This window comes from Sinocyclocheilus anshuiensis, unplaced genomic scaffold (genome assembly GCF_001515605.1).
Source record: "Sinocyclocheilus anshuiensis isolate Anshui unplaced genomic scaffold, SAMN03320099.WGS_v1.1 scaffold1041, whole genome shotgun sequence".
NCBI lineage: Eukaryota > Metazoa > Chordata > Actinopteri > Cypriniformes > Cyprinidae > Sinocyclocheilus > Sinocyclocheilus anshuiensis.
Genome location: NW_015554134.1, coordinates 635,177 through 646,179, shown reverse-complemented (window position 1 = coordinate 646,179; position 11,003 = coordinate 635,177). Strand labels below are relative to the sequence as shown.

The 11,003-nt window shown below is 36.9% G+C and overlaps 1 protein-coding gene across 1 annotated transcript; it reads right to left on the bottom strand.

Annotated features, from left to right (window-relative positions):
- Nucleotides 1–2,429: 2,429 nt before the first annotated feature.
- LOC107670351 (trypsin-like) lies at nucleotides 2,430–8,440 on the bottom strand. Its single transcript, XM_016462924.1, has 6 exons — nucleotides 8,386–8,440; nucleotides 7,380–7,400; nucleotides 5,876–6,041; nucleotides 5,524–5,792; nucleotides 5,258–5,406; nucleotides 2,430–2,714 (listed from the first exon to the last, which is right to left on the bottom strand). Exons 1-6 carry the CDS (start codon nucleotides 8,438–8,440, stop codon nucleotides 2,430–2,432), a joined length of 945 nt encoding a protein of 314 aa, XP_016318410.1.
- Between the last annotated feature and the right edge of the window lie 2,563 nt (nucleotides 8,441–11,003).

Below are 11,003 nucleotides of genomic sequence, written 5' to 3'. Positions count from 1 at the left end.
TTACGTGCGACGTTAGCAGGTACTGTCCATGGCGGTGGTGCTGAATAGGTTGATATCGATGGCTCGAGAATCGATTGTTCAATTCAGGAGCTCTTTCACTGCGTTATAGAGCGGGTAAAGTGATGTTCATTATAAAGAAACACTTTAGAAATATTAGAAATTGCATTTATCGGGGCTCGCTGCATTTATAAAATAATCCAAATTTCAAACTAAATGCAACCTTGGATATCACACACACACACACACACGCACACATACAGTATATATGTGTGTGTGTGTGTGTGTTTATGTATATGAATAATTTTGCAAGTGTGCGAACCTGCAACCTCACGGCCAAAAGTATTCAGCCTTAGTCAGCTACATTAACCAGAATTACAATCGTATCGACTGAAATGTGTAGAAGGTTTTTGCACAGTGGTGGCCACTAGCGGAGTGAGCTGTGAACAGCGATAAGGTATAGCTAAGAGTGGTCCAGACTAACCTTACGAACGAATGACTTACAGAAGGTATACTTAACTAAGAACGTTTCGGGAAACACGTATTAACGTAAAGGTACAACTTAAGGTATAACTTACGAACGACGTAGCGTTAAGAAGGTTTCGGGAAACGCAGCCCATATCCGTGACACAAGTGGGCCTGCTGAAACCATTTTATCCCTTGCCACAAGGGACATTAAAGTAAATGAAGAAATATTGTATGATTACAGAGTGACAAGGAAATAATTTCAGGCAGAAGGAGCAGATCTGGACTGGCTTGATGACTGAACTGACTCGACGACAAAAAATCTTAAATAGCATAATTAAATTATTTTGGCAGTAGACAACACTTAAAAAGTCATCAGTAAAAGATGTGCATTGTCGGAGAATGAATTTCTTGTGTGAGGCGTGAGCAGCCCTTTAATTCTTTGTCTTTATGTGCATAGCATCAAAAAAACAACAACAATGTGTATATATGTAATATAATTTTCATTTTTTTATTTTTTTTTGTTGAATTTTTCATTAGTTGTTTTCTCTATTGTTTCCTTTGTGATTAATGTTCATGTCCGTGTCCGTCTGCATGATTTCTTACAATAGCTTTTAAAGAGCAGGCCATTAGAAGTGTAGATGGCAATCATTTAAATGAATAGATTATTCGTTTCCACTAATTTATTCCTTGTGATTGACTTTCATGTCCATGTCTGTTCGTTAAGTCATTGTGTAAGTCACATCTAAAACCTTATTAAGGCATTTAATTTAACAGATTTTTTATACGATAAATTATTAGTAATGTAATTATTAATAATTGTTTTCATTTATGTCCATTAAGGATACATCAACTGATGTTCATTAATTAGGGATTTATTCATTTATGTCAGATTCCGAAAGAGTATGTTTACTGCGCAAAAACAAACACACATACACTATCAGTCAAAAGTTTTGAATCTTTAAGATTTTTAAAATGTTGTTGAATGTTTTGGAGAACTGTTTTTGTGTACACTACTAAGTTTGGGGTCAAAGATTTTTTAACTTTTAAACCTTTTTTTTTAACTTATTTGAACTTTTTATTCATCAAAGAATCATCAAAGAAAAAAAATATTGTGGTTTACACAAAAATATTAAGATAGTATGAAGAGAGAGAGAGAGAGAGAGAGAGATTCCCCATGTCAGTTCCTTCTTCTGTATTTATTCTGTTTAGACAATGTGACGACAACATGGAAATTGATTAAAGATAATTACATTTTCAACAACCAGTATCCAGGGGTGTAAAAATATTTGGATAATTCTACTTGATTAGTGTACTTAAGTATTATTTTGTGTGACTTGTACTTTATTCAAGTACAATTTAAACTGACTACTTGTACTTTTACTTGATTACATTTCTGAAGAAAAAAAACTTTTTACTCCTTACAATTTGATTTCAACTTAAAAAGTACTCATTACATTTTTGCATTTTTATATTTTGTCTTATGCACATTAAATATAAATGGAAGCTCAAATGTGCACGCATATGAGACCCAATGAGGTTTGTTTTCATGCATCAAGCACACACATATCAGTTTCAGTTCTAACTTTCATCAGGGAAATTTCTGACTTCAAAAGTGCACCATCAAATCTGAGGAAGCATATTGAGGTAGCTAAGTTGCTTTCCCTTTTTCCTTTCAGACCCTATATCAGTTATACCAGTTATTAAACTCATAAACATACAAATAATCAACATTGGTCAATCAAACACCATCCTGAATCTCAGAGGGCACAAGCAAGCTGAGCTTCATTAGTGCACGCTCTTATAATGTCAGTAAGAGTAGATTTTCAAGAGTATATTTTTAGAAAGATAAAGAATAAATGACAAAAATAACAATATAACTGCCCTTTTCACCTATTCATGAGAGCGTGTCCAACACAACTGTGCTCTTCGTCAAAAAACCTGGAGAATAACTGTTCAAACAATCTTTAGGAAGAGAGATAGAGGGAGAAGGTGAAAGGAATGATGGAAAATGTGAGAGACATTGAAAGTAAAAGGAGGTTGAGCGAACTTCTGAATCCATTGTTGTGGTATTTGACAAATCCAGGTGGGTTGCTGCCTATGCTAGAGGTGATCCAGTCCTGGTACTGAGAAACTCTGGCGAACACACTGGGATATTTGGGGTCATCACAGGGATCGGCTCCAAAACTCACAATGCCGGACTGAATCCACAGGGAACCGTTCCTACTGGCCACTGGACCTCCAGAGTCTCCCTGCATTGACAAACATTCAGCATTTATATCTCGGACAATGTACAGCAAACAACTGTTACAGACAGAAGTAAAAATATTCCAGCTGTGTGTCCACCAAAGCGTGTTTTTCCTGAGGCCAGTGTACATTTTCATTTGTTTGCAGTGGGAGCACTGAGCATTTTTCTCTTGTTACTGAAAGTTAAAACATTTTCATCTTTGGGTAAAACCAAGTGTGCCGTGCACATCATAAAAAAGGAAAGCCAAAACATTTTGATGGCCTCCTGGTGGCTGACTGCAGTATAGGACCCGCGTCATCATCATGTAAATGAATGGGATGTGAGCCAAAAACAAATTGCACTTTAAATAACATTTTTCCCAAAAATGGTTTCTGTCATTGTAGACCAACCCAGGCTCATTGGAAATACGTGCTTCTGGTGATGTTTCTGCAACACCGATATTACACAATTTACTGCACGTTTCACTGCAGTTTTATACAGTGAAATGTCCAGTGAGTGGCACATGTTCAATATGTGACTGTGGCCACATTTTTATTATGTTGATTCAGGTAAGTATTGATGCATTTTTATTACGTTGTTTCAGAGAAGAATTGCCAAAGACTATAGATATACAAAGACGGTTCACTCCTATCACATATGAATGGGAGAAACGGCAATACGCAATATGGTGGAATAGTCCCTCCTTCTGAATAAAACAGCCAATTGCTGATTGGTAAAGACATTGCATCACTGCAGTGGCTGTTAGAAGCTCTGGTTCCCATCAAATTTAGAGACTCGCGCTTATATGACTGCACATGTGCATTGGCAGGTCTACCCTGAAAAATAAGCTTTTTTGTACACTATTTGAGCATAAGGAACTACATTTTATGGGGCAGTTCATTTCAGATTTTGTTGCCGATTTGAAATATGTAATTTAATTGCGAGTTCAGCTGGCAGTTTTTGAGGTTTTATGATTCCCCCATTCATTTAGATAGGACTTGGTCTTGGCCGCCGAGTGAACAGACTTTTCTTGAAAGGAACTTTGGGATTGCTGTGTTTTTATTACGTTGCTTCAGGTACACATTGCTGGGTTTATATAAAATTGTTTCAGCTATGTATTGTAGCGGTTCTGAATTCAAATGTAGGGAGTGTCGCTAAAATGCTCTATCGTGTTGGAAAATAACAGACCCCCTACAGCTTACCCAACCAATAGTGTTAACGAATGCTAAAGTAATATAAAGACGCATCTGCTGATGCAACTGTGCTATATTAACTTCCTTAAATGCAGGTTTGAGCTGTTTTGTCGAACCGTTGTTTCACGGGATTCGTAAAGGAGCACTTCACCTCACAAGTGCAACGCCAAGCTACCGAGCAAAACTACTGCGTTAGAAAACCCATACATATGAAGCTGGATGACTCTAATGTTCAAAAGTATCAAATTTCAAATCTCGCAGCATGTTAAAATTGTTTTGAAGTCATAACATAATAATGTACAAGGAATTATTTATTTATTTATTTTAATAGGTGAAACACAGCACTTGACTCCGTCACTTTTTACCCAGCCCCTGACAGCACATGTACATCACTCAGACATCTATTTGATGTCTGCATTTACATCTGCAAGTATTTTTTTAGAATGTTTGCTCATCTTAAATGCGTCTATAGGACGTTTCCTATCAGATGTCAAATAGACGTTTAGAAGATGTCTTTAAGATGTTTATGATTTAGAATGTATGTAAAACTGACATCTTATATATGTCTATCAAATGTTTGTACACAGTAGATGCTTTCCAGATGAAGCGATCAGACATCAGACGTACGTGTGCTATCTGGGGCTGTCCAGTCACTGTGTAATTGGTGTGTCAATTCACATCCTCTCACAGGGTGAGACAAATACCACACCGCCCAGCATCGCATGGAGGAGAAGTTAATATTGCTGGTCAGCAATTGCTGATAAAACCTGTGAAATCAGATTCTGGTAACACATTACTTTAATGTATTGTCCTTCTAAAGTGCTCTCAAATGTGTCCAGCTGCATGTTTTCAGGAGAACACCTGTCATTTTCAGCTGACTAAAAACGCTTTGGTGGACACATGGACTAAAGTATGTTTCAGTTGTCCATCAGCCAGTGCATCTCTTATTTTATTTTATTTATTTTACATCTAGCCTGAGGGTGAGTAAATTTACATTTTGGGTAAACTATGCCTTTAATTGTTTACTCTATCGATATACTATAGTCTGCACCGCAACTCCATGCTTTCCTCTGCAGATCAGGTGAAGTAAAAAGCAGCCATAGTGTATAAGTTCATGATCAGTGTCGTAAAAACTGGGCTTCATTAAGCAACTAGATTGGAAGTGTAAATATAACTGTCATAGGCTAGTAAGAGCTGTGCATGTAGAGGCCGTGGCCTTTAACCTCCTTGTTAGAGCGCCCGCCTCCCACGCTAGAGACTGCGGTTTGAATCCCACTCGGAGCGAGGCGAAGTAGAATCGGTTACATAAAGTTTGCATGTGCTGACTAATGTTCTGTAATTGCTTTGGATTAAAATACATGACTGGATGTCTTACCTGACATGAATGTTTACCTCCCACGTTTATCAATCCAGTACAAATCATATTGCTTGTGATGGTTGTGATCGCTGCAAAAGCATTATAACAGTCATTGTTGCTCACAACTGGAACCTGCACCTCCTGCAGTATATCAGAAACTTCGCCTGCTAAACAGATCAGAGGACAAACAAATTTTACAGCTTTTAAAAAACATTTCTGGGTAAATCGTTGAGGTTCACACTATTGTTTGTATTCAGTTAACTGGCAAGCAAATCTTCCCTCACCTCCAGACTTTAGAAGTCCCCATCCAGTGATCCAGCTCTCCGTACCTCCACCAAATACACTACCAGCCGCCGCCAGACAAACTGGCCTGATGTAATCAGAGAAAGTCACAGAAGAGGAGAGCTGGACCAGTGCTATGTCACTGTCGAACCTAATCAAGTTATATTTTGGATGAGTGATGATTCGACTCGCTCTCCTGTATGTCTCATTAGGGTTTAAGCCCAATTGGCTCTGACGCCCGAAATACATCACAATGTTAGATGCAGTGACTCTGTAAATAGAGAAAGTCTGCTTTAATCCCACTATCATAAATCTACAGTTGTATCTTAAGCTTTATTTAGACTTTCAACATACTGTTTGAAGCAGTGAGCTGCAGACAAAACCCAGTCTTTATTGATTAGACTCCCGCCACAGAAATGACTACCGCTGAGTGTTTGAATGCTGACTTGCCATGGCCAAGCCCCTGCTTTTGCGTCCTCCCCTCCAACAATCTTATTGTTGAGGGGGGCTCGACCACATACTGATGAGAGAAAGCAAGATGTGAGATTTCCTTCATAAAATGCTTCACAGACACAGAGCAAACATTCTGCATGCACTGCAAAAATGATTTTCCAATTTAGAATTTTTGCCATGTTTTCCAGGACAAATATCTTGAGAAGATGTCCTAAGATCTTAAGTCTTTTTTTTTTTTTTTTTTCTAAAAAAAATGATTTTCCAATTTAGAATTTTTGCCATGTTTTCCAGGACAAATATCTTGAGAAGATGTCCTAAGATCTTAAGTCTTTTTTTTTTTTTTTTTCTAAATATTTATCAAGATTTTGTTAAAATGAGGAAACATATCTGCCAATGGGGCAAGAAAAATAATCTTGTATTGCCTTTGAATTAAGATTATTAGGATTATTTCTCTTGCCACATTGGCCGATAATTTTTCTTGTTTTAAAGGGATCAGCGGATGCCCATTTTCCCCAAGTTGATATGATTCTTTAGGGTCTTAATGAAAAGTCTATAACATACTTTGGTTAAAATTTTTCAATGGTAGTGTAAAAAACACCGGTCAAAATCAACTCTGTTTTCAGCAGGCGGTTCTAGTCCATGTTGCTTTAAATGCTAATGAGCTCCGCTGACCCCGCCCCTCTCTTCCGAGGGTGACGAGCCGTTCTCATAATACTGTTTACTTTAGCCACGGAACTTGCTAACTAGCACGTTATTAGGAAAGGTGATTTGCAAAGATTCATGAAAAACCCTTATACTCAGGGATCGGCGCATCCCCTTCAAAAACGAACGTAACGTTAATCCTCTGCGTCTTCAGCGGCTCAGATGTCGAGAGTAAATGACGACTGCTATGTTCATTATCACATCCAACAACAGAACACCTCAATTGCTTAATCGGAGACATTCTTGTCTTCCCCTGCACCGGAGTCGACACAATGGCGGACTGATGACAGCTCACTCAGGGCGGGTCTAAGGTAAGACGGACCTGTCAATCAACTATCGTGGGAGGGGCCTGTGCAGAACTACGTCATTCTGACAGGAATCTCAGAACAGCCTGATTTGAGAAGGGATTTAAAAAAACCACTGGGTGGATTTTTATCATTATAGGGTGGATGTGTACACACACTTCCAACACACATTTATGTTCAAACAACAACAAAATTGAATTTTGCATCCGATGACCCCTTTAAGCAAAAAAAAACAATATTTTGATAATTTTTCAGAAAACACTAACTATTTTCCTTCTCGAGTAAATGCATCTTGATTCAAGAATGTTTAAAGATTTTTACTAGAAAACAAGACTAAAATACCAAGTAAATGTTCTGCAGTGTGGAACAAGAGTTTTATGGTCATTATGACAACTTACCATCTAACTGGCAGAGGGAGCCTGTGTGGGTAGACAAAATACAACGTAAGTAAACAAGAATCCAGACAAAGCTGATAAACTGGTTTGTGTAGCCCACAACTGGTTCACCTGTTACATCAGTCCTGGCATGTACTATTGGCATGAAAACAGGATAAAATCGTCACCTGAATAATGGTATTTATGGATTTTAGCCAAAAATCTGGTCGAATGATTTCATAGTCATACAATTAGGTTAGTGTTTCTGCTACAGAACAGAGCTGCATCTCATATTCAGGAAATACTTCTGGGTTACTATGGTTACGGTTAAGATTCTCTCAAATACGGATGCTGAAGTTTCAATGTATCAAATTATTCAAATGTTTTAAATATTAAATATTTTTCTGTATTATGCCATGGGCTCTACTTTATTTCAGTTAAAATAATTATTAATACTGTCATATTTCAGATATTTTATCATTTCAAATAATGACACTACTGTCCTTTACAGCAATTTATCAATCAACCTATGAAAAATCTATCTAGCTATAAACTTTTTATACCTAGTTGCAATTTTTAAAATACAATAGTGAAACAGTAATATAATAAACAGTCACTATTAATTGTTCATTATCACTATTTTCCATCAATTCTGTAAAAAATGTAAAGTATGGGGTTTATGTAGAAAATAAAATATTAAACAAATCAAAACTATCTTTTAGCTTTTTCAAAGTCATGATCCGTTCATATTCAAGTTCTGCACATTCTCACACTCTGAGCTGCATCCTGAGGCTTTTTAAACAGTACTGAAGGAATTCACATGCAATATACGTAAATATACGTACATTTTGCATTTGTAAAGAAATTAATAGAAGTGCACAACTTATATGTATCTCCAGATCAAAATGTTTTTACAATCATGAGAAACAAATTCAGTCAAGTGTGTTGTACTGGTCAGTTTTTAAGTAAAACAAATGCTATTAAACTTATATCTAACTTTGTCATGTTAAAGTCTTTTTTAAGATTTTACCTGCTATGTTGAGAAGTATGGCTCCAGCGACACTCAAAGCTGTGTTAAACTTCATACTTCTCTTCTGTTCTGTGGTCTGACTGCTGTTTTCACAACTGTCAGGTTCCTGATGAGATGTAGAGCAAGTACCGCCACATTAATGATTTATGTTGTTAAAATAACATTCTGTTCGGTGAATGCATTGTCTGCTGGTTTATTTAGCTACTTTTCAGTACACCACAAATTAAGTATGCCACTTAGTACTGTAAGACTTTGAATGTTAAAGTGCAAATTAACACCCGACTGCTCTTGTGGGTTTGCTAATCGCAGAAGGGTTATAAACATGCCAGGCAGACATTGGTATGATGTAAGCAACACGGCTACAACAAATAAAACTGATAATGGGTGTCTTAGATTTATAGTGTGCAAATAATCAAGCATTGACAATCAGTCAATGATCAGTCGTATTGGCAGCACTGAGGGGCCCCTTGTAAAATTCTGCTTAGGGCCCCAAAAAGGCTTGGGCCCACCCTGATTACATACACTCATTTACTAGTGTGATCAAAGTGATGAAGTCCCACTATTAATTATCCGCACATAAATGTCTGTGAATGTTACATTTGTTACGGTCTGTGCTATTTTTTTTTATAGTCATTTGGTGGTTTATAGACAGAGAATGGACTTGTCAGAGAAAAGACCTGCATGTTTTCCTAATTCTGAACATTTCAGACCTGCACGCACTTTCACAATTCTTACAGGAATCTTGCCTGTATGTGACCAAACTTTATGTACAATGAACATTATTCATTCTTAAAATTGCTGAACATATCGGTGTTAAAAGATTTCTGGCCACACAACAGGTAAAACCAGACCACTTGCTGCAATAACAGCGGTTTCCAGTAAGTCACATTACATCGAGAATATAGAGCAAATAACCATAAAAAAAAAAATCTGATTCTGAATCGGCCATGAAAATTCTTGATCGGTGCATCACTAATTACTAATTAAAATACTAAATAAAAGGCCTCAAATTGGAAGTATAATCTTTTTCTATCAATTCTTCAATAGATAGATCTTGCCTTTCATAAAAGCCAAGGTCAGGGATCTTGGGCTTGAAAAGGTTGGTGACCACTGCTCTAGAACACAGATTGTCCAATTTACTGTAACTCTAAAGTTGTCAGTCTACTAGATTAAATTATATAGGATGAATATAAACCATTCAAGTAGGCTGTAAATAATTTTTGCTATTGTCATTACTGAAACTGTAGTTCTATAATGTACCAGAAATGGTCAAAAATGAGCTACTCGGATAACTTTTCAGAAGCGCTTAAATCAAAAAGCAGTAAGACTGTTGATATATAGTTTACTCATTTTTATTTTCTCTTTTATAATAAATAAAATACAAATGAATAAATAAACCGAATAAATGTTTCTTTGGCAAAACTGTATGTTGTAACATGATTGTTTCTTGACCACAAAAAACAACTGTGATTAGGTCATCATCACCGTCAGCAGAACTGAGAAATACAACACATATGCTAATATTGTCAAATGATTTTGTGCAGTACCTTTTGAACTCTTTAACTTCTATTAAATGCCTATCACAAACAGAAACAGAGAAGATCCAAAATAGTCTTTATTATATCTATTGGTAAACCCAAACAAAGACAGGCATGCATACCGAGTGGGCATTGTGTTATACAGACAACACCAGACAAAGGACCAGAATCAAACTGGGAGTATAAATAGACAGGAACTAATGAGCTAATTAATGACACCAGGTGAATGGAATAATAAATCAAACACACTAAGAAACTAGGTCTGATGAAATATTTTGTCTATTTTTATCTTACTCTTAGCACTGAAAAGTTATTCTTTACTCAGTGGAAATTAGACCAGCAAATTCCATCATTAAATCAGTACTTAAAAGGAATGGTAAATAATTGTGGAAAATAAGATGTCAAAGATGCTCATTAGATGGTAACTGATAACAAAACTGTATAAAGAACTGGATATAGACCAATTCAGATGTGTCGACTTGCATCTCAGGCTTTGTTGTTCTGTCTTTTTTTTTTAAGTAAAATCTATTTTTTTTACTTCTGGAACTCTGTCTCCCAGCTTCATTCCTGTAAGGCAGTGGTTCTCAGACCTGTCCTGGAGTACCCCCTGCCCTTCACGTTTTGTATGTCTCCCTCATCTATCACACCTAATTCAACTCATCAGCTCATTAGTGGAGACTGCAAGACCTGAAGTGGGTGTGTCAGATATAGGGAGACATACAAAATGTGCAGTGCTGGGGGTACTTCATGGAGACGTTTGAGAACCACTGCTGTAAGACTTAAGCCCTATTATAAACAAGTATCTTACCTGACGCTGATGTTAAAATGGCCAGTCTTAGCAGTTTCTGCTATTTGGCTCTCTATATTCATTTTAATATAAAATTTTTTTGTCGGATACCATCCATAGTGAAAGGTGCAGCAAATGGTAGCTCAGGTAGGCCAAAAAACACATGAGGAAAAGCGATGGGATGGGAACAATCGCAGACCTTCGCATTCAGACGGGATTAGATTTCTCAGAGGATCACGGAGTTTGCCGAAAAACAGTAGGCAATTTACTCTGGAATTGTTACAGAGGTTGTG